The 25,195-nt window shown below is 36.1% G+C and overlaps 1 protein-coding gene across 1 annotated transcript in view; it reads right to left on the bottom strand.

Annotated features, from left to right (window-relative positions):
- WDFY3 (WD repeat and FYVE domain containing 3) overlaps positions 1 to 25,195 on the bottom strand; it is a 267,612-nt gene that overhangs the window by 27,017 nt on the left and 215,400 nt on the right. Inside the window, 12 exon segments of the mRNA XM_036852038.1 lie at positions 978 to 1,084; positions 2,140 to 2,194; positions 2,196 to 2,258; positions 4,113 to 4,232; positions 4,489 to 4,543; positions 12,476 to 12,556; positions 14,065 to 14,150; positions 14,679 to 14,799; positions 16,298 to 16,446; positions 18,975 to 19,138; positions 21,481 to 21,649; positions 23,915 to 23,968. Coding sequence (XP_036707933.1) covers positions 978 to 1,084; positions 2,140 to 2,194; positions 2,196 to 2,258; positions 4,113 to 4,232; positions 4,489 to 4,543; positions 12,476 to 12,556; positions 14,065 to 14,150; positions 14,679 to 14,799; positions 16,298 to 16,446; positions 18,975 to 19,138; positions 21,481 to 21,649; positions 23,915 to 23,968 — 1,224 coding nt within the window.

Genomic DNA, 25,195 nt, shown 5'->3' with positions numbered 1-25,195 from the left:
CACCACTCCCTTCCTCAATCAAACTCCCTATGCTGTGTTTGAGTGTGTTTTTCTTTACAACGAAGTTCACTGTGTGAAAATGCTGAAGTCCATACAATGGCCACCAAGGCCTACCACCATCTGGCCCCTGCTACCTCTCTGACCTCATCCCCTATTGCTTTCCCCTGCAGTCACTCTGCTCCAGACATACTGGCTTCCTTGCTGTTCCTCAAGCAACTCAGGGATATGCCTGACTCAGGGCCCCTCACAGGCCGTTCTCTCTGCCTGGAACATACTTTCTCCAGATAGCTGCACCAGTAACTCCCTCACCTCCTTCAAGTTTCTGTTCAGATATCACCTTTTCAAGGAGACCTACTCTGACCATCATGTCCTCCTCCACCTCCCATTCCCGTACTTCCCTTTCCGTTTCCCTGATCTACATTTTTCTGATAGCACTTACCACATTCTAAAACATTTTACAATATACTTATTGATGTTTGTCTGTCTCCCTCAACTAAAATATATAAATTCCATAAGGCAGGACTTTTGTCTTCATTCACTGATATCTCTAAGCACCTAGACCAGTGCCTGGAATACAGTAAGTATTCAATAAATATTTGCTGAATAAATGAAAGAGAATGTGGAGAAAGGCAATTATAATACGGAAGACAGCAAATGAGCTAGACTGTATTACTCTTTTTTAAATGTTTGTTGAATTCAACCAGTTAAGGCTGAATTCCATACACCTGGCTGGAAAGCATATGCTACTTGCTTATTTGACTAAAGGACCCTGGCACTTGTTTAGTGTAAACGAATTCTAGTTTATTTATCAATTTTGGTCCAGTGAAATACCACTTTCACTATGTTTTGACTACTTTTGTGACTAAAAACTTCACAGGGCTTCTTGTCAGGCAAGATAACAACATTAAAGAAAAAAGCAACAATCTTAAATAAAAGGCTTGAATAAAATGCAAAAATTCTACACTTAAGAGTTTTACCTGTAGCCTTAGGAATATCTGTGTGAAGGGCTCCATCCTTACTAGGTACGAAGCCACAATCATTGCAGATGAATAGTGGGTCCCATAGTGGTAGGCTGGAGTTTCTCCTTGACAAGAAAATTAAAGCATAATTGAAAATGAAAGAGTAATATGAAAAATAAAATTGGCATTCATCAATAGACTTGAAAATGCTAACGTATGTGATAACTGTGACACTAAGTGCAGTTAGCACTGGCATTTGCAACATGAAAACTTTATGATGACACTGCAACCTCTCACTTATATATTTGGCAGTTATCCAGTTTAGTATAATTCTGTGCCTTTCCCCCAAACTGAGCACATCTAGCAATTCATGTTTTGAGGCTAACTGTAACACGTAATCCTTAATAGCAAACCATCTTTGACTAAAGCAAGATATTGACATACAGCGACTTTTTATTAGGTTCTGGCTTTGCAATAGTATAAATTTCTCTAAATTGTTGTCTTCGAATATTATGCAATTTTTACTACATATTCTCCTTGCAGGAAAAAGAAAGGATTCCACACAGGGAATACAGTTAGTCTTAGTTTTTTTCTCTTTTGTTTGTTTTGCCTGTTTGAAGGGATACATGATAAACATTAAACATAAAAAAAAAAGTAGGTAAACTGTAGTATTTTAGAAGGTAGTCAACTATAATTTTTTAATGCAAACGGGTTCTAAAAAGTGCCTCAATAAAATTAAAAGAACCTATAATGGAAAACAATCTGAAAAAACTGAATGACTGAATCACTTTGCTGTACACCTGAAAAACTGTACATCAACTATACTTCAATAAAAAAAATTAAAAGAGTCAACAAAGGAAAGTTTAGTTTCTGGCCTAAACACAATTAGAGATAATGGTATATTATGATGGGAAATTTCTACCCTAGACAAAGCAGACATACTTTGCTTTCTGCCAGCACCTGACAAGCTACCTAAAAATTGCCTTCTAGCCTGGCCATCAGTTGGTATGCAAAACCTCTTCTTCTACTCTGATAGTTGTGTATAAGTGTGCATATGCAACATATATAGATATAAAGATATATAAGCATCTGGGGAAAGATGGAAGGGCGTCAGACCACTAAATAATGGCTTAACTTTTGAAACTTGGGTACAAAGTCCATGACAAGAAAAGTTACTTACCATTAGGGTCTTCCCAGTCTTTATATCGCTTCTTATACTGAGCTAATCGTTCATACTGTCTGTGCTCCCATTGGCTTAGCCAGGTTTCTAAATGTCTTGGGATTAGTAAGATCTACCTCCTAAAATACAAAACGAAACCCAATTCCAAATTACTATACATCCTCTATTCTCACCAATGTAGTAGACACATGGCTACAGCAATGATGATCTGTAAATGTGCTAGTATCTATGGGTCACATCAAGCAGAACTGGACTCCAAGGCAATGCCATGCACCTACTGGTTATCCATATTTTACAGACAGGCACATGGCAGTTTGTTAATTGGTTCGGCTTGAAGACAACTGTTTTGGAAATTAAGTGTTCACAGAGGAAGGCACTCAGGATCCAGGTTTGGAGATGAGGAATAAGAGGGAAAACCCTTCCCAGTCTTGGCAAGGGCACAGCAGGAGACTGTGGACACAAAAGCTCCAATTCATCTTTATCCTCTGTCACCCACATAACTGGAGGATCAAATCTCCTTTTTGTTCTCTTCCCCTCTCCCCCGTTTCACTCCAACTTCACTTCTGAGCATTTTCTTCCTAGAGGTGAAAGGGAAGTGAAATAAACTAGAGCACTCAGTAATTTGTTCACCTCCAAAAGACAACATCATACCAGATCAAGTGACTTCCAAATGAGATGGATTCTTTCAGTCTACCAGAGATTATTTTAAAAGCTCATTTCTAGCTGACCTAATTCATGTATTTAAAAGGAAAAAAAATTTACCTCCTGAGGGTTTTAAAAGTAGAAATTTGAAGTACATACCCATGGGATACGTAATTTGTGTCCTTTTTATAGGGCATCATGGCCCACCAATTTTGCCAACTTATATTCTAAAAGTCTTGAACAGGAGAAACTGATCCACATTAACCAATATAAGTCGTTAGTATTTGTCCTCTGAAAATCTACATGCAAAATACCTCATTTATACTTTTTTTGGTTATTTCAACAAAGATTAAAGTATTTACTAAGTACTGGGCATTGCTCTAGAGCAGTGGTCCCCAACCTTTTTGGCACCAGGGACCGTTTTCATGGAAGACAATTTTTCCAAGGACCGGGGGTGGGAGGATGGTTTTGGGATGATTCAAGCGCATTACATTTATTGTGCACTTTACTTCTATTATTATTACATCAGCTCCGCCTCAGATCATCGGGCATCAGATCCTGGGGGTTGGGGACCCCTGCTCTAGAGGTTGGGACTTAAGAGCTATGTTAAGATAGTCTTTGTTTTTAAGGACCTCACAGTTGAGTACGGTCAGACAAAAATCATGACTACAACATGCTGTAAAAGAAAGCAGCATGATACAGCTACAAGGCAGTGTGGGAAGAGAGGAAGAAGGAAGAGGAGAGAAAGGACACAAGGCTCCCCGGAGGTATACTGGAGTGTGTCCTGCAGGATGAAATACAGCTAGCCAGAGGAACCTGTCAGCGGGAGAGAAGATGTGCACGGGCAGGGGAGAAGTGCAGGCGGGGAGAGCAGCACACGCAGAGCTGCTGAGAGAGAACGGGGTAGCCCAGGACAGTGGTCCTCGAAGCACAGGAGGGATATCTACGTATCAGCTACTTTGTGAAGGGTGCTATACCGAGGTTTTAAGATTCTCTCCAAATTGTGATGATGATTTATGCAATAATTTAAAACTGAGGAACGACTCAATTAGATTTGTTCCTGCTGGCTGCAGTGCAGAGCACAGTGACGTCCTCCAGTGGATACAAATTTATTAGCACTTTAGGAAATTCAATAGATATCGTGAATCCAAGAAGTTCATCAAGTATCCAATCTTTGTACAAGTCTAAGCTAAAGCTCTTCTCATCTTCTTGGGAGTAAGTGCCCACTGAGAACTTAAACTATAAAGCATATAAATCATTTGAGCCACTGCAGTATCTTTTAATTACTTTCGAGAATGTGTTCCACTTTCACAAAATGATTTGAAATTTACCTCTGAGTCGTAATCTGCAAGGATCCAGGGGAAGACAGGATACTGCATGAGGTCATTATATGATCTGCCAGCCAAAGTGTTCAAGTGCATCAAATACTGAAAGTTGCTGATTTCACCTCTCTTGGGAAAGATAAATAGATTCATTTTAAAGCAATCAATTATTTCTGCTACATTCAATTTAAAAAACTTATATGCAAAATGAGGTAAAGGACAGTTTCTTGCAGATTTCAGAATAAAGCATTTTTTTCCCCCTAAAAACAAAAACAAAACTTTTTTCTATGGTACATATTTTATAAATTATTAAATTACTTTTAACTGTATGACATACCTTCTAGCTACAAATTATGAAGGAAGCTTACATTTTCATTGAACTTACCTCCCATCTCTGAGTCACAGACTTCTCTCCAACCAGAGTGCTAAGCAACCCAGATCTAAAAATGATAAATAATAAATTGTAGGCAACATAACTTTAAAAATCTGTGTAATTACAAAGCTGAAAATTTTAAGTCAATGGTCCATGAATTTTTCAAACTATGGAGGACAACCTATTAGTGGGTCATGAAATCAGTTTAGGGGGTTGTGATCAGCATTTTGAATTATGAAATAACAATCAAATTGAAGAAAATAGAGAACATCGGAAGGCACTACATACAGGAAGGAAAAGTATTTTCTGTGAATTTTATTGTAGTATTTGTAACTAAGTTTGTGTGACTTGGGATGCAATGTAGTATTTTTTACCGTGGGTTATAGAAAATGAGTTTGAAAAACATTGATCTAGTTCAACTTTCTAACCTTTACAATAATTTCTATATAAACTGATCTAAAGACATTAAATTGGAATAACTGATAAGAGTATACAATATTTTGTACATAGTAGGTGCACAGTACATTTCCTAAAAGAGATGTTGAAAAAGTGAATGAAAAGATAAATATTTTATGACAGGAAAGTCTTTGCTGTTCAGAAAATTATAGAATTTTTTCTATAGCAGATTTTCTAGAATGCTATAAAACCTTAAGGTTATACTATTGATAATTATTAATCTGAAGACTGTGAGTTGATCACTGAACCAGTAGGAAAGCACTTAACTATATATTTTATTGTCTGAAAGGAAATTAAGAGATTTGTAAACCTTAGTTCATAAACATATCTAGGTCAAGGGTACAGATACCACTTTTCACACTTCCAGATAAATTCTTCCCTTCAGGCAAATTGAACGTATAGGGTACTCTCCCTGGAAAAAGAGCTATGATCATTCCTCAACTTTGTAGGAAAGGGAACAATTGAAAAGAAGATTGAAGTTGGGAATGAATTTCTATTTCTTGCCTTTGAGTTTTCAACAGTTCTTCAAGAACTGCCAACTCAGCACAGACAGTAGTAAGAACAATGAAATAGCAAGCTGAAGATTATCTAGGCAGGAAAAAGTACTAGCAATTTGCTTACAAGTAGAAAAAAGGCTTAGTATGCTTTAAGGGAGCCTTTCACTTCCTATATTTATCTTAACAGCAACACAAATGATTAGGAATAGAACATGTTTCTGAGGTTAACAAAAGCATATAAGCAGCATTTGTAAATCTCAGTTAAAGAAAAATAAAAGCAGTAAGTTAAAGAGAAATACACAAATTAACATATTTAGACACATACAGATTGAAATAAAATTTTATTTACAAATTACAGAATCCCCAGAAGTTTTAAGTTATTTTCCTGCATGTTGTAATAATTAATTTGTAGCCCCAAAGCACTGCTTCTTTTTTTCTTGAATTTTATTTATTTTTTTATACAGCAGGTTCTTATTAGTTATCTATTTTATACATATTAGTGTATATATGTCCATCCCAATCTCCCAATTCATCCCCCCCCTGCCCCCGCTCTGCCCTCCTGCTGTCCATATGTTTGTTCTCTACATCTGTGTCTCTATTTCTGCTTTGCAAACTGGTTCATCTGTACCATTTTTGTAGATTCCACATATATGCGTTAATATACAATATTTGTTTTTCTCTTCTGACTTACTTCACTCTGTATGACCGTCTCTAGGTCCATCCACGTCTCTACAAATGACCCAATTTTGTTTCTTTTTAGGGCTGAGTAATATTCCACTGTATATACGTACCACATTTTCTTTATCCATTTGTCTGTCGATGGGCATTTAGGTTGCTTCCATGTCTTGGCTATTGAAAATAGTGTGGCAATGAACACTGGGTGCATGTGTCTTTTTGAATTATGGTTTTCTCTGGGTATATGCCCAGTAGTGGGATTGCTGGGTCATATGGTAGTTCTATTTTCAGTTTTTTTTTTTTTAGCTGTCCTACCTTCAACCACCTTTCTTTTTTAAAATTAATTAATTAATTAATTTATTTATTTTTGGCTGTGTTGGGTCTTCGTCTCTGCACGAGGGCCCTCTCCAGTTGCGGCAAACGGGGGCCACTCCTCATCGCGGTGCGCGGGCCTCTCACTATCACGGCCTCTCTTGTTGCGGAGCACGGGATCCAGACGCGCAGGCTCAGTAGTTGTGGCACACGGGCTTTGCTGCTCTGCGGCACGTGGGATCTTCCCAGACCAGGGCTCGAACCCATGTCCCCTGCATTGGCAGGCGGACTCTCAACCACTGCGCCACCAGGGAAGCCCTTATTTTCAGTTTTTTAAAGAACCTCCATACTGTTCTCCATAGTGGCTGTATCAATTTACATTCCCACCAATAGTGCAAGAGGGTTCCGTTTTCTCCACACCCTCTGTAGCTTTTCTTGTTTGTAGATTTTCTGATGATGCCCATGCTAACTGGTGTGAGGTGATACCTCATTGTAGTTTTGATTTGCATTTCTCTAATAATTAGTGATGTTAAGCAGCTTTTCATGTGTCTGTTGGCCATCTGTATGTCTTCTTTGGAGAAATGTCTATTTAGGTCTTCTGCCCAATTTTTTGATTGGGTTGTTTGTTTTTTTAATATTGAGCTGCATGAGCTGCTTATATATTTTGGAGATTAATCCTTTGTCTGCTGATTTCTTTGTAAATATTTTCTCCCATTCTAAGCATTGTCTTTTCGTCTTGTTTACAGTTTCCTTTGCTGTACAAAAGCTTTTAAGTTTCATTAGGTCCCATTTGTTTATTTTTGTTTTTATTTCCATTACTCTAGGAGGTGGGTCAAAAAAGATCTTGCTGTGATTTATGTCAAAGAGTGTTATTCCTATGTTTTCCTCTATGAGTTTAATAGCGTCTGGTCTTACATTTAGGTCTTTAATCCATTTTGAGTTTATTTTTGTGTATGGTGTTAGGGAGTGTTCTAATTTCATTCTTTTACATGTGGCTGTCCAGTTTTCCCAGCACCACTTATTGAAGAGGCTGTCTTTTCTCCATTATATATATTCTTGCCTCTTTTATCAAAGATAAGGTGACTGTATGTGCATGGGTTTATCTCTGGGCTTTCTATCCTGTTCCATTGATCTATATTTCTGTTTTTGTGCCAGTACCATACTGTCTTGATTACTGTGGCTTTGTAGTATACTCTGAGGTCAGGGAGCCTGATTCCTCCAGCTCTGTTTTGCTTTCTCAAGATTGCTTTGGCTATTCGGGGTCTTTTGTGTTTCCATACAAATTGTGAATTTTTTTGTTCTAGTTCTGTGAAAAATACCATTGGTAGCTTGATAGGGATTGCACTGTATCTGCAGATTGCTTTGGGTAGTATAGTTATTTTCACAATGTTGATTCTTCCAATCCAAGAACATGGTATATCTCTCCATCTGTTGGTGTCATCTTTGATTTCTTTCATCAGTGTCTTATAGTTTTCTGAGTACAGGTCTTTTACCTCCTTAGGTAGGTTTATTCCTAGGTATTTTATTCTTTTCGTTGCAGTGGTAAATGGGATTGTTTCCTTAATTTCTCTTTCTGATCTTTTGTTGTTAAGTGTATAGGAATGCAAGAGATTTCTGCACATTAATTTTGTATCCTGCTACTTTACCAAATTCATTGATTAGCTCTAGTAGTTTTCTGGTGGCATCTTTAGGATTCTCTATGTATGTATGTATTCTCATGTCATCTGCAAACAGTGACAGTTTTACTTCTTCTTTTCCAATTTGGATTCCTTTAATTTCTTTTTCTTCTCTGATTGCCATGGCTAGGACTCCCAAAACGATGTTAAATAACAGTGGTGAGAGTGGACTTCCTTGTCTTATGCCTGATCTTAGAGGAAATGCTTTCAGTTTTTCACCATTGAGAATGATGTTTGCTGTGGGTTTGTCATATATGGCCTTTATTAGGTTGAGGTAGGTTCCCTCTATGCCCACTTTCTGGAGAGTTTTTATCATAAATGAGTGTTGAATTTTGTCAAAAGCTTTCTCTGCGTCTATTGAGATGATCATATGGTTTTTATTCTTCAATTTGTAAATACAGTGTATCACATTGATTGATTTGCATATACTGAAGAATTCTCACATCCCTGGGATAAATCCCACTTGATCATGGTGTATGATCCTTTTAACGTGTTGGTGGATTCTGTTTACTAGTATTTTGTTAAGGATTTTTGCATCTATATTCATCAGTGATATTGGTCTATAATTTTTTTTTGTTGCAGTATCTTTGTCTGGTTTTGGTATCAGGGTGATGGTGGTCTTGTAGAATGAGTATGGGAGTGTTCCTTCCTCTGCAATTTTTTTGAAGAGTTTAAATATTTGACAGAATTCACCTGTGAAGCCATCTGGTCCTGGACTTTTGTTTGTTGGAAGATTTTTAATCACAGTTTCAATTTCATTACTTGTGATTGATCTGCTCATATTTTCTATTTCTTCCTGGTTCAGTCTCGGAAGGTTATACCTTTCTAAGAATTTGTCCATTTCTTCCAGGTTGTCCATTTTATTGGCATAGAGTTGCTTGCAGTAGTCTCTTATGATGCTTTGTATTTCTGTGGTGTCCGTTGTAACTTTTCCTTTTTCATTTCTAATTTTATCGATTTGAGTCCTCTCCCTCTTTTTCCTGATGAGTCTGGCTAAAGGTTTATCAATTTTGTTTATCTTCTCAAAGAACCAGCTTTTAGTTTTATTGATCTTTGCTATTGTTTTCTTTGTTTCTATTTCATTTATTTCTGCTCTGGTCTTTATGATTTCTTTCCTTCTGCTAACTTTGGGTTTCGTTTGTTCTTCTTTCTCTAGTTCCTTTAGGTGTAAGGTTAGAATGTTTATTTGAGATATTTCTTGTTTCTTGAGGTAGGACTGTATTGCTATAAACTTCCCTCTTAGAGCTGCTTTTGCTGCATCCCATAGGTTTTGGATCATCGTGTTTTTGTTGTCAGTGGACTCCAGGTATTTTTTGATTTCCTCTTTGATTTCTTCAGTGATCTCTTGGTTATTTAGTAATGTATTGTTTAGCCTTCATGTGTTTGTATTGTTTATGTTTTTTTCCCTGTAATTTATTTCTAATCTCATAGCGTTGTGGTCAGAAAAGATGCTTGATATGATTTCAATTTTCTTAAATTTACCAAGACTTGATTTGTGACCCAAGATGTGATCTATCCTGGAGAATGTTCCATCAGCACTTGAGAAGAAAGTGTAATCTGCTGTTTTCGGATGGAATGTCCTATAAATATCAATTAAATCCATCTGGTCTGTTGTGCCATTTAAAGCTTGTGTTTCCTTATTAATTTTCTGTCTGGATGATCTGTCCATTGGTGAAGTGAGGTGTTAAAATCCCCCACTATTATTGTGTTACTGTCAATTTCCTCTTTTATAGCTGTTAGCATTTGCCTTATGTATTGAGGTACTCCTTTGTTGGGTGCATATATATTTATAATTGTTACATCTTCTTGGATTGATCCCTTGATCATTATGTAGTGTCCTTCCTTGTCTCTTGTATCATTATTTTAAAGTCTATTTTATCTGATATGAGTATTGCTACTCCAGCTTTCTTTTGATTTCCATTTGTATGGAATATCTTTTTCCATCCCCTCACTTTCAGTCTGTATGTGTCCCTAGGTCTGAAGTGGGTCTCTTGTAGACAGCATATATATGGGTCTTGCTTTTGTATCCATTCAGCAAGCCTGTGTCTTTTGGTTGAAGCATTTAATCCATTCACATTTAAGGTAATTGTCAATATGTGTGTTCCTATTATCATTTTCTTAATTGTTTTGGGTTTGTTTTTGTACGTTCTTTCCTTCTCTTGTTTTTCCCACTTAGAGAAGTCCCTTTAGCATTTGTTGTAGAGTTGGTTTGGTGGTGCTGAATTCTCTTAGCTTTTGCTTGTCTGTAAAGTTTTTGATTTCTCTGCCGAATCAGAATGAGATCCTTGCTGGGTAGAGTAATCTTGGTTGTAGGTTCTTCCCTTTCATCACTTTAAATATATTGTGCCACTCCCTGGCTTGTAGAGTTTCTGCTGAGAAATCAGCTGTTAACCTTATGGGAGTTCCCTTGTATGTTATTTGTCTTTTTTCCCTTGTTGCTTTTAATAATTTTTCTTTGTCTTTAATTTTTGTCAATTTGATTACTATGTGTCTTGGCGTGTTTTTCCTTGGGTTTATCCTGCCTGGGACTCTGCGCTTCCTAGATTTGGGTGGCTATTTTCTTGCCCAAGTTTGGGAAGTTTTCGACTATAATCTCTTCAAATATTTTCTTGGTTCCTTTCTCTCTCTCTTCTCCTTCTGGGACACCTATAATGCAAATGTTGATGCATTTAATGCTGTCCCAGAGGTCTCTTAGGCTGTCTTCATTTCTTTTCATTCTTTTCCCTTTATTCTGTTCCATGGCAGTGAATTCCACCGTTCTGTCTTCCAGGTCACTTATCCATTCTTCTGCCTCAGTTATTCTGCTATTGATTCCTTCTAGTGTTATTGTATTGTTCATCTCTGTTTGTCTGTTCTTTAATTCTTCTAGGTCTTTGTTAAACATTTCTTGCATCTTCTCGATCTTTGCCGCCATTCTTTTTCCGAGGTCCTGGATCATCTTCACTATCATTATTCTGAATTCTTTTTCTGGAAGGTTACCTATCTCCACTTCATTTAGTTGTTTTTCTGGGGTTTGATCTTGTTCCTTCATGTGGCACATAGTCCTCTGACTTTTCATTTTGTCTATCTTTCTGTGAATGTGGTTTTTGTTCCACAGGCTGCAGGATTGTAGTTCTTCTTGCTTCTGTTGTCTACTGCTTCTTTTCTAATGGATTATAAAGGGCTACCAGTTCCTGAGTGCCTGAAAATGAAGCTGGGTATACAGATTCTTGAAATGGCTGTATCATCCAAAAGACTTCCTAAGATTAAAAGCAGCTGAAAAGAGCACAAAGGAACCACTGATAGGTTTGAACACACAAAAACAGAAGTTTATATTTAAATGTAAGAGAAAAAAATTAAGAGAAAAACTTGGCAATTTACAACAAATATGACAAGCAAAGGGATAATGTGCTATTACCGAAAAATCTTGTACACATTGATAATAAGGACTCAGAGATGTTAACTAGACTTACTGAGGTGGTCATTTCACAATCTATACAAAAGTAAATTATTATATTGTTCACCTAAAACTAATGTAGTGTCAATTATATCTGAAAAAACAAAACAAACAAACAAAAAAAACTACAAAAAAAACCAAACCACCACCACCACCAATAAAGAACTCAGTGGAAAAAAATGGGCAAAAGTTATAGATAACTCATAAATGATAATTTTAAATGGCTAACAAATATATACAGAGCTCAAGATTTCTAATATGAAAAGAAATGCACATTTAAAAAAGCAACTTTAAAAACTGGTAAAAATGAAAAAGTAAATATAAAAAGCTGGTATCTTTTGAGATAAGCAAACTTACCTACTATCGGTGGAATATAGATGTGTATAATTTTTATAGAAATCTAGTTGGTTTTGTATATTAAGAGTCTTAAAATTCATACCATTTTACTAAGGGGATTTTATTCTAAAAAAATAATGAGGTACCACATTTGCATTATTATAACAGGGAAACCTGATAAAGATGAAATATCCAAAAACAAGAGAATGCTTTCTATATATGATGAAGGGCTAGTAAATAAAGGCAAAGTTTCTAAAGAATTTTTTTAAACCAGGAGGAAATATTTACATATAAGACTGAATAGAAGACGCAGAATAAAAATCTGTGTTTATAGTATGGACTCAATTGTGCATATAGGAATATATGCATGCTTAAAAGATTAAAGGGAATTGATCAAAATGTGATCAATTTGACACTGATGTGACTGAGCGATCATGCATACATTTTCTTTTTTTTTTTCTAGTTTTCAGTAGTTAAATTTTTTTTTGCAAACCCCTGGGGGTTGGCGTGGGGTGGGGGAACATTCATTAAAAATATTAAATAATACTGTCCAGATATAAATGATCCAACCGCAGTATTAAACTTTAATGTGCAAGAAGCAAGCAACCTACCCCTGCTCCACGCTTGTGTTTGGTCGCTGCCCAGACACAGACTCTGAACTGTCAGTTAGAGATGGCACTACAGCCAAAAACCTGGAAAATTTAAAAACAGTATAAAATTGGAAATGACGTTTCAGTCAGGATCTAATGGGAACTTACAAAAGCATGATTCATTTAGATCTTAATTGCTGCATTTACCCCTGCACTACTCAGTAAATGGCAGGCAAAGGGAATATACAATAATTAGAACATTCTGTAACAAAAAAGGGTAGGATGATGGCTTCCAAAGCCAAATATAAAGATCCATAGCAAAATCTGTCATTTTGGATTTTTACATATGCTGCCACATTACTTGAAGAAAAAGCCTGACACACTGATTCACAGGAATTAATAAGTCAACTTAATGATGTCCTAAAGAGTGATTAAAAGCTGAATATTCACATGACAGTCAGTAGTGCTAACAGCTAAACAAATGATAGGACAGAGACATCTCTAACAAATGAAAATATATACATGATAAGAACCTTTATGTGACACTATTATAATTATTTTCAGAGTTGCTCATAATGTCAACATACATTTTTTAAGGGTAAAAAAGAATTGTGGGAAAATTCTTGGAATGAATGTGGACCTTGAAGTTGGCATACACACAGACATTTCTCAGATAAAGACAATCTCATCTCCTTGCCACAGCTTCTAGTTGGGCTTAACACTGAAAATAATATCACCTTTAGAAATTCATAAGATAGGTAACTAAAATTTCAGTCATTTACTTAGCTCTTCCCAATCAACATCCAGAGGCACTTTATCTGAAGAACCTCCCTCATTTCCCTCGTGCTCACAGGTAGTATTACTGTACTGCAATGATAAGCAGTGTTGCTTGGTATTAGTCATTCCTCACTTGAAATACAAAACTTCCCTAATAGAGGGATTGCCAGGATCTACACCACTCTTCAAAGAATAAGAGGGCTCTCATATTATATTATGATAAGTTCATAAAAGCCTTACTATTCACATGCCCAACAGAAGTATTTTCAAGCACATGGACATATACTATTTTTCTTTTATAAGATAAAATTTAAACACAGTTGACCAAAAATGAAATATGGTTAGATTACATCAACTGCTTTACTTGGCTATGCTACTTTTTCAGGGATGAAGGTATTCAACTTCTCTTCCAAAGTCAGAAAAGTCTCATATGAATATAAATTCTAAGGAAACTCAGGCTCTGCATTCAATAGCAAGGTATGACACTGTCTTCTTTTTGGTAAATACGAAAGAAGCCTATTTTGAATCTGAAGTATTATTTTTTTAAGCTCCAGTTTCATCAGCCTTTTACACTTAGAGACATGGGACTTTATCACTAAGGTGGCTTTTGATGATATCTACTACAAGTTACCAGAAGGAAAAATGTGATTTCAAAATAGAATAGCATCAGAAGAATCACATTTCAAGAGGCTGGCAAGAATGAAACAAACATTTTCTTCAAAGAAGTTAATTCATGGATTTAACAGATTTTTAAAAAACTAGCTGAACTGGCAATGCTTTACCTCCCATTTCTTCCCATTACAGCATTATGAAGTATTCCTAATAAACAATACCTTTGATAGACTTTGTTTCTAATTCCTTTTTGAAAAGCAAGGAGGTAATTCCGTCCATCTCCAGAGAAAACTTCCACAGCAATAGGCTGAAATGATCAGAGAGAAAAACATTAAGAAAAAACACAAATAGGGCTATATATTAACTTTTCCACTATGAATTTCTATAATGTTGAAGAAATTAACTTGTTGACTGAAGAACATTGTTACAGTCATGAATTCCCAGCAGATTAAATTACACAATAAACAGCACCAGTTTGTTCTGCTCAATTTGTTTCTAAAATCTTTAACAGAATAATGGTAAAATAATTATAAAATTATAATTTTGTAAATTTATAGTGAGAATGCAATTTTTATATAAAAAGAAAATTATAATATAAATTTGGATAGCTATAGGGAAAGATGGATAACAAAATATCACTCAAAGTTTTAGGTTGGGTTTTTTTTTTTTTTTTTAAGAAGGGGGATGTATTATAAAGTTATGCACCCATGTGACATGAGCTTGTCTATCATACAACCAAATCTAATACTCTAAGGAATAATGTGGATCCTATCATGTATACATCCTCTAAGTAAAGGAACCTGACAAAACGTTTATTACTACTAAATCAACCCACCTGCAGGAGATACCTCCTTTTATGAACTTCCTTGATATCTTCATAGGCAAAAATGCTGCATGTTCTCTTGAGTTGACTGGGGCCTTGCCTGGCTCCTCTAGGGATAATTGGCTCATGCATACTATAGGCAGCCCAGAGAAAGGAGATAATAAAAACACAGCAAGAGATAAATTCACTGTTCAATAAAGAGTGTGTTATTTTCAACATGTGAAGAGAAGCAGGAATCGATATATCTGAATATTTAGTTCAAAAAAGACACACCTTTAAGAGAATAATTTGGTAGCTACTCAGTATACGAGAAACCCCCTTTGATGAATATAACTTAAAAAAAATCCTATTCATGCTGTCAGGGCTTATCTATCAGGCACAGCTGGCAAGTGCCAAGGCCTATATTCTTTTAGGGGGTCCAAGAAAATGTTTTAATTTCTTTTAAAATCAAAAGAAAAAACTGAACTTTCAGGTAGAAGAAAATGTTTTAATATATAATATGAATATGTTCATCTTTAAACCAACACAGTCAGAAAAACATCATCTTAGGTATCTTTATATGTAGAAAGAGGCCCATAAAAGTCATAATGTGGCCCTGATTGCTACTGAAAGTAATTATTTGAAATATCTCCTAGCAATGAAGATGACCATGTCCACATTCACAGTGCATGTTAGGTGTTCAAAATGTTAAAGGAAGAGAAGAGCGTGTTGATTTTCTAAGCCTTAAGCTTTTTCATCTCCCTTTGGGCTTTGTCTGTCTCTGGGTTTTCCATTACCCACTATCACGTCCATCATAGGGCTGGCAGAAGAAAAGGAAGATGGATAAACTCAGGCAGTTAATTCCTGCCTGTGCTTCAGTCACACTGCTTCTAGGGTACTCAGAGGACATGGAAGCTCTTACGTTTGTTAGAGTATTATACAGCCGCCTGCATTTTCTCTACAACTGTGTTTGCACTGAAATTTGAAAAAAAGAACAATTTACAAATTCAGAATAACTTTATAAATATATAGATTATAATACAAGGAACTTGTATTATATCTAGTGCTATTAATGCATAGCAATAAATTGTATTTAGTTTTCGTTTTGATAAGTAAGGCAAATTTGTCTCTTATAGCCTTGAAATAACTATTACTCTGGTGAATATTTAATGATGGATGCACAAAAACTGAGAGATAACATTACTTGAAACACAATTTTTGCATTAAAAAAAACTATGTAGGACTTCCCTGGTGGCACAGCGGTTAAGAATCCGTATGCCAAGCAGGGGACGCGGGTTCGAGCCCTGGTCTGGGAAGATCCCACATGCCGCAGAGCAACTAAGCCCATGCGCCACAACTAGTGAGCCTGTGCTCTAGAGCCTGCGAGCCACAACTACTGAGTCTGCATGCCACAACTACTGAAGCCTGCACACCTAGAGCCCGTGCTCCGCAACAAGAGAAGCCACCGCAATGAGAAGCCTGCCCACCGAAACAAGGAGTAGCCCCTGCTCGCCGCAACTAGAGAAAGCCTGAGCGCAGCAATGAAGACCCAATGCAGCCAAAAAAAAAAGAAAAAAAACCAAACAAACCCATGTAGATATATTGCTTTCTAAAGATAGCTATACATTGTGTCTCTTCATTCATTTACTTACTTTGGAGGTAAGGTTTCAATATCTCTTATTTCCCTGGTTGCTGTCATTGTAAATCCATCAATCACATAAAAATGCTCTTTACCAAAAAGAAGTAGCCCTTCACTGGTATCTAGGCCCTGGACTCGAGCACAGCGGTACATGTGCTGGATCTATAAAGAAAACCATAAACATTCATTAATATAGTTTTTAAAAATCAGGTAATTTCTTTTTTTGATATAAATGAAGCAAAATGTTTTTAAACATGGATTTAATGGGCAAACAAGATTTTATGAAGATGTCACTCTGTGATGGCATCCCCTGAGCTAAGCATATTAACCAGAGTTTAAGCATATTAAAAAGAATAGCTAAGATTGCAGTCTGAGTTGCAGTTGACTTCAGTAAAAGGAAACAACCATTACTTATATCCATCCACCCAATCCACTTATCCTAACATTCACTGAGTACTAACTCCGTGCCAGGCACATGTGTACTAGGCTCTACAGTCAATGAACAAGTTAGAAAAGGAAGGAGACAGACACAAACTTTGCAGGAAAGGGAACTGAGGCATACATGCGAGGAGATGAGGATCGTGCCCTGGGCCAGGCAGGATGATACAGTGAAAAATGTATGCAGAGCCTGACAATCCTGAGTGAATTCCCAGTTCTGTTGTTCAACTATAGATTTGGTCAAATTTCTTAATGTTTCTGGGCTTCTGTGTCTTCATATAAGTTTCAAATATACCTCATTGGCTTGTCATGAGAGTTAGTGAGACATACATAATCATGTTAGGATTTGTTGGCTGTCTTCTCTTCCACATTGCTTACTTTCCTCTTTTCCCACAACAACCCCTGGAACTGGAGTTGTGGAATTTGTCTCTATTTGCTCTCCACTGGATTCTGCCTGCCTGGCAGCCTGTTGTGCCATTGTAAAATGCCAAACTTGGCAGAAGTTGCATTTTCCTCATAGAAGGAAGGACTTGCTAAATCTCTCAATGTTAGCAGTGTTTTCTTTCCAACAGGCAGGATCTAGTCCTTAGTAAAAATTCTTTCTTGCTTACACTCAGTTCAACATGAATCAAGGAAAAAAAATCAGCAATTAAATCAGAGTCAAACAAATGTCAAATAAATGTCAGTCTAAATACACCTCCTGCACTATTCAAACTTAAAGCAATTAGAGCAAAAACTGTACTCATGAGTTTAAAAAGTTTAAAAAATGACAGCATCAGAAAATAGATTTTCTAAAATATGCAAATGTAAGTTAATTTTCATCACCACATCTGAACTACTTCAATAATAAAAACTTAGAATGTTACAGGAGAAAAACTGACATACTTTTAAAATAACCCTATTGTAAGTATAATATACACACAGAAAAAAATGTTTATTTCATAAGTGCATAGCTTGATGAATTTTCAAATGCTTAAAATATGATGCAACCAGCATCCAGATCAAGAAACAGAACATTCCCAAGGCCCTAGAAGCCTCTCTTGTGCTTCCTTCAGATCTAATGTACTTTTATAGTTACATACTTTTTTTCTTATGTTTTCATTCAAGATTAATCAGGCCATATATTTGAACAGAATTTAAAAAATTAAACCTTAATTTCTAGTTACTATTTCTTAGTGGATAAGATTTCAAGTGTTATACCAAGATCTAATATAATAGGCAAAACAACCTTTAAAAAGGTGATACTCACTACGTATTCAATTCACTCATTCCTTTACTCATTTATCCCTTTATTTATTCAACCAATCACTCCTTCATTCAAGGTTTACTGAGTTTCTATCAGGTGACTGGAACTGTGTAAGGCACTGGGATAGAAATAAGAAACAGTGCCTGCCTCAAAAGAGCTCACTATCTAGGTGAAGAGACAGACACAGGAACAAACAATAATAACATGATAAAGTGAGTGCTATATATAAGGCTTTATAAAAGCATAGAGGAGGGGGTCTAACTAAGCCTGAGCTGGCAAGACAGTGAAGGAAAGCTTCCTCTGTGTGAGCATTAAAGACATCCAGATAAATGATGTTGCATCAAATGCGAATTACTAGGATAGAGGTTATGCAAGTGATGGAAAGAAGGGCATTTAGGCAGAGAACACAATGAGTAAAGCGCAGAGTAAAGAAATATCATGGATGTAGTGAACTGCAAGGCACAAAATGCAGGGGGCTCAGGCTACATGGCAGATCAGTAAAGTGAGCCTGGAGGGGTCGCAAGGTATAAGAGGCTGAGAGAAACAGGAAGGCAAAGTAGTCTTTTGTGAATGAAGCACAGGAGGGGTTAAGTACAAGGCTGGGGATGATGGGCTAGTTGAAGTTGCTTGTGTGGTTACTGGAATTACAGAGGTATAGGAAAAAATACAGGGCCAAATTACTGAATGGGTTGTGTACATGGGTTTGAAACGAGAATTATGGCAAGAGTTGCAGCCTAATAAAGGGTTTAGAGGAAGACAGTGAACTAGCTGTCAACTGTTAATACTATATCTGATGCAACTTCTTGCTGTTCAGTGTGTTCAGAGAGGTCAGAAAACCCTACAGATGAAAGATGCAGAGTGTTGAACCCAAAAGGGCGCCTAATACTGGTTTCACTGCAGAGGCTAAAATATTTATCTTTGGCTGCCAGATAAATACCCTTCAACTAGTCTTGTAAAATGGAAACAAACCACTTAATACAATCCCTCCTTTTCAGAAGTAAGGCACCTTTTCTCCCTCTTCTAATAGGCGCAGCAGGGTGGCGTTGTCCGTCTTCTCCTCCTCTTCTATAGAGCTACCCTCAGCAATCTGGTCTTGCAGCTGCTCCTGGGTCTCCTCATCTCCTCCATCAGGTGCAGATCGAGACCGTTTTAGAGGCGGCTTGACCAGTCCTGCAGGATAAGAGCCAAGAGGGTCATGTGGTCTTGCTGGGGTCATGTGGGAGCCATTTAGTCCCTCCTCTACATTTCCAATTTGAGAGAGTTCTGGAAGGTATGGGGAGGCAGCACCGTTCAGTGGTCAACAGCACAGGCTCTGGAGTTAAACAGCCGCATGACCTTGGAGTATTGTTTGTCCCCTCTGAACCTCAGTTTCTCACCTATAAAACCAGGACAAGAATACTACCTATCATGGATACCAGGAGGATTGTTGGAGGACTAAATGAGGTAATTCATGTAAAGTGCTTAGTATCATGCATAATAAATAGTAAATTCTCAGTAAGTGTCAGGTGACAATGATAAACAGAGGGCTTAGCATAATTAATAGTAAAAGTGGTGGTGCTAATGGGCAGGTGTCATTGAGGGGATACCCTCAATAAATGATCAGTCATTATCAGGAACACAAATAAGGACAGCAAATTATAAACATGATTATAAGAGATTCCACCTACTTGGAGGGCCCATGAGGACTACTTCAAGACTCATATTACAAGTGGCAGTATGGTCACTCATACATGAATGAATTTGATTAAATCATCAGGTCATAAAGAATAAGAACACAATTCTTTTAAAAATATAGGGCCAGACAATTTAATGTGCCACATAAGTTAACATTTTACTGCCTACATTTTGATAATTTTATTGATAATCACAGGAGATGAAATTAAAATCAGCTGATGAAAGTAACCACTGATAACCCAGAGTATGGGAAGCACTCAAAATAAACTCTAAATCTCACATTTAATTTAATATTCTTTAGTTCTGTACCAAAAAAAGTAATGTTGTATCTACCAATGATAGTTACACTAAGAATTTTGGAAAAACATAAATCAGCCTGTTAGAAACCTATCCTTTGAACACAAGTTATCAGAGGTTCTGCTCTGCCTTGGGAAGAACCTCATTTTCACATGTGAAAGAGTATAATAAATAAACAAGAAAGATCAAGTCTTGCTGAGAATATCCACAAGGGGAAAAGCTTCCAGCTGCTTTATTTTTAGTTTGATGAATCAAAACCTCCAACTCTATGTCTAGCATAGCATCTTGCATATCATAGTAGTGACACCAATATTTGTGGTTTTAGCTCAATTAGACATTAGGAAAATGAGGCCAAGATGAGAAGTTAATGCCAATGATCCAAACACAAGACATCACAAACTCTGTGAATTATACACCTTGGTTATAGCCAGGAAATACAACTTTGGACCCATCTCAATAACTTTGCTGATGCAGTGTCAAGAAATGATAAGGCTGAAAACTTTGTTCAACTAATAAAAGTTTCAGTGATTCTATGAAAATGTTAGATGGATTATGAAATGTTTAGTAATTCATAGTTATCACAAGAGAGAACAGGTATAATGTAATAGGAGAAACCGATCACAATTACAGATAAATTTTTTTGTTGACATGGTCATATACTGTTAGTTTTTTATCAATGAGATCTGAAAATAATTTTTAATTTACAGTTCTTAATTTATATTCTAGGGCTTTATCTATAGACTACGCCAAGACTTTTGAATTTATGATAAATCAGAGGCTTAAAAAATTAAAACAATGGACTGATTTACTTATTCAGTATTGACTGAATCCCCATTTTGTGCTAGGCATGTGCCAAAATCTATAAAGTGAGAGGAGAAATAATCTCTGCCTCTGAGAAACTTATAATTTAGGAAAACATAAAGCAGTGAAAGATATCACTGAAATTGCTATAAAAGATATGAGCAAAGTGCTATTGGAGGACAGCGGAGTTGGAAAAGCCTTCAGAGGAGGACAGTTTGACCAGTATCTTCAAGACTGGGTAGGTCCAGATCACAGAGAAGCTGTAGCAAGAGGGCAGAGGGCACACATATGCAGAAGTACAGAATCAAAAAGCCCATGGCCATTTTAGTCCAATTCATCACCATATGCATGTCTTTCTAGGCTCATAAAGTATAGCTTTGGAATAATCTGTCTTAGCTCATTGGAAGAAAGACCATTATTTCTTACTGTTGGCTAACATGCACTAATGACACATTTAGTGGTTGTTTTAGTTTTATACATATTTATTTAGTTTTCAGGGCCTTAACTTAAAAAAATTATCAAGCCAACGGCACATTACATTTATCTGTAGGCAATAAAGAAGAGCCAGTCTCTTTAGTTCTGATACAGAAATCAATCTTTAAGAAGGGTGCAATAGTAAAATATGTACGGATACTTTTAGGTTGGCCCTACTGTTTATAGTTGCTAATATTTTCATATAGATTCAAGTAAAAGGAATGCTCCCAAATGGTTTTTAATTAAAAGCAGAGAGGAAGGCTGACCTTTGACTTTAGCAATAGTGTCTTCACCATGCTCTGGTTCTTGTTGAGTAGCTTCACCTTCTGAACTCTCTACGATGGCATCTTGGACAATGGCTGGGTTGCCAGAGGCTAGTCGCATGTAGTATTCTTTACTGTCATAACTTACGGCTCTTCTGTATCGAGCAGGTTTCTAAGAAACAACAAAAGGAAAGGACTCAGATAATTTATCTTCAAGAATTAATAGACTATTTATACAGGGTAAATCCACAGTCTTTTGGGTTAAGTTTCTCTATTTTTAAATTGCACTGATTTAAAAAAATATATATAAAACAACAATATTAGCAGTTTTGTTCCTCCCGAAAAAAGAAACACATCATCTTTAGCCAAATGTTTCCATGTTAGTATAGTACAGCCTCACTGATGCATCAGTACAGTAGAGAGAATGCCCAGTGTCGGAGAGCATCAAGTTGCAAGGGGAGTCTAGTTTCTGAGGAGCCTGAAACTTTGCTTCCACCCCAAGTAAATAGGCCTAAAGGGCCATCCATTCAGTTGGAATTACCTGTGTGAGTGCTTACTTCAGATATTTGGAGGTAGGGACCCAGAACTGCCCTGTTCCCATATTCCCATATCTCTCTGGAACTCTGGAAATGGCCCAGACCTTCAGAGAGTCCTGACCCAATATGGAATCGACCGGCTTCAGGCCAGATGACACTGTTTGGTTGGCCTGCCACTCCGAGCTGGTGTGTCTAATTTGTTAAAACATCCTGTTGTTTGTTGTGTAAAAGAATGTGATCCATAAACTTACTAACTAAATGAGTATATCAAGAACATATAAGTCCATTTTGAAGAAGAAATTAATTATGTAGAAACATTAGAAAAGATTTACCTTTTTGGTGTATGATACAAGAGCATTTCCTTTTCAGAATAATTAATATTTATCCTAAAAACAGGTTGTCCGATTGACCCAAACTTTTTTTTTTCTTAGAACAATAGATAATGAAAAATTAAGGTCTAAAGTTTCCTACAAAAATGTAAAACCATAGGGAAAAGTTTATATGTATACAGGTTGATCATAATGAGACCCAGACTTTAAATTAACAATTGAGAAAAAGACAGGGTTTCAAACATGCTTAAAGACCTTCCCTTTCTAAACATTATCTTTTTTTTTTTTATTCAACTTGCTTGCTTTTTAAAAAAAAAAAAAAAAAACCTTACCTTTCCTTTCCTATGAATGTCTAATTGAAAGTATTCTATCAGCCTGACTCTTCGACTCAGGTAGTTATATGTATTGTCTACAATAATGCTAATTTTAAGCAAGACCTTTTTAAAAAAATGATTTTCAACTAAAGTAGAAAACAAGTGTCCAACTTAGACTAAAATACTGAACCAATTTTGAGATGAAAAGATGCCTAACTCAAGCCACCATTACCCTTCTTTTAACTTCGGGTATAAAGTTAGAGAATGAAGAGAGCTGCAAGCTAACTGATGAATGATATGCAGCAAATGAAAACTGAAATATATAACATAGGAAAGTATTGAAATGATGTAAAAAAAATATTACAGTTATGGAAGGAAGGATCTGATGAACCAACTAATAATACTGCAATATTTTTGAAATGAAATCAGGGTAGTAAATTTTGTACTATAACAATTCTCTACATGAGATCTAACAATTATCTTCAACTCATAATTGTTCATTTTTAAAAAGATGAAAGCATAGTTAGTGATGGGCAAAACAATGAATTAACAGATGTGGGACAACATCTTGGTTACTGACTTCATATCTGACTTGGAACTATAAGCATTTTCCCTTAAATATTTTGAGGTATATTTCTGTGACATTTCTGAACTGCTTTTTTTTTTTTTTTTTTTTTTTACTGAATTATGTACTGAATCCTTCTGGATTATATAAATTTAAATTAATTAAAATAAATTAAAATTGTATTTTAAAAAGTGGTCATATATACGCTTAGTTTCCATTTAGTTTCTTCTGATTGAAAAAGTAATTTTAAAAGAGAATACACTTGCATTCTCAAAATATACACTGTTTAATATCTAGAAGAATTAAATGGGTAATTGAAAAAACAAGTTGGTAGTGTCAGGCTGCCCATTACTAACATGCCTTGGGACTTGTTAGTGTAAGTGTGAAGCAGTACACATTTCATGGTGAGAGCAGTGAATACTCAGCCTGTTAGTGAGCAGCATACAGACCCTAGAAAGCTGATCAGAACGAAGCGAGAGAGACGAGGACACCTCTCGGCGTGAATGAAATTCACTTTTCAACACTAAGGAACTTACAGAAACAACAAATTGAAAGTCAACCCTTGAGGTTAGTCTAGTCTACCATGCACTAAAATAAAACAAAATAAAACAAAACAAAAACAAAATAACACAAAGAAAAAAAAAAACAAAACTGCAAGTATTTTGCATTCTTTTATGGTATTTTGTGTTTTACCTTTTGAGGAATGATATCATCGGGTGTCTCAGGCTGTTTACTTGGGATCTCAGACTGAAAACAGGGTATTAAGTATAGACACATCAGAAAAAAATAACAACACAAAAATAAAATATTCTTGAGGACTGTATGGAATATGGAAGATGCACTCACACAAAATTAATATGATATCCTAAGCTGCTTGAAATAATCACTTAGCATCGTGTGATTGTTTTCTCAATTATCCAAAGTAGTTTTAAAGTAAAAGAAACTACACTAAAATTCTCAAGGCTACTGAACAGGACAAACTTAAAAATCACACACGCAAAACTTCACCACAGGCTGCCAGTGTCACGGATGATTTACAGGCAACTCTTTATATGGCTTCAAAGGAAAAAAACAGAAAACCAGATAATAGAATCTAGTGCTAGCTATCACCTTCCACCTACCTTTTACTGTGTTTATCCCTAGATCTGTTTTGTAACAGAAGCAACAGGTTTAAACTATTATCTACAATATCCCATACCACAGAAATCACTAAGCGCTTGTTAGTGAAAAAACACCTTCCCCTAAAAGCCCAAGGACCTATTTCCTTTGCTACCTTCACAGCTATGACCTCAGAAAGGCTGAAAGCAGAAGGGAGCCTGGATCATCAGCCTCCAAACCAAAAGTTTTTGTAAAAATTACTTTCTAAAGAATTAGGTAGTTACTCTATATTTTATTCTCAATAAAATCTCGACTAACAAGGCGGCAGTATCTGTTGAGCTGGAGTGTGTGGCCTGTGCGGGTAAACACACAGACAGCTACAGACAGACAGTAACACATCCAAGAATCATTCCAATTTTTCTTCCTTTTCACAGTTTGTACCTGGAGATGACTTCTAGTACCTTTCCCTAGAGTAAATATGAGCAAGCAAAATGCTTTTACAAATGTTTGCTTCCCTTGGCAAAACAAACATTGAACTACTGGGCATACTTTCAAATACTTAATATGGTTTTAATAAACCTCTCTCCTTAAAAGCAAACTTTTAAAAGCATACCTTATGTCGAAGGATAATCTTGAAAATATACATCTATGTTCTCAATCTTGGTAAAGATTTGGGTTACACGAGTATTACTACACATTTGTTAAACCTCACTGAACGGTACACTTAGGATTTATATATTTCAATATATGTAAAATTTATGTCAATAAAAAAGAATTATGAACAAATGTTGAACTCTATTGATATGCATGGGGAAGTATTTAGGGGTGAAGGGTACTGACTCTGCAACTCATTTTGAAATTAATAAAAAAACAAGA

The sequence above is a fragment of the Balaenoptera musculus genome, chromosome 5, assembly GCF_009873245.2.
Source record: "Balaenoptera musculus isolate JJ_BM4_2016_0621 chromosome 5, mBalMus1.pri.v3, whole genome shotgun sequence".
Lineage (NCBI taxonomy): Eukaryota > Metazoa > Chordata > Mammalia > Artiodactyla > Balaenopteridae > Balaenoptera > Balaenoptera musculus.
The sequence above is the reverse complement of the archived record's forward strand: the minus strand, read 5'-3'. Positions and strand labels throughout refer to the sequence as shown.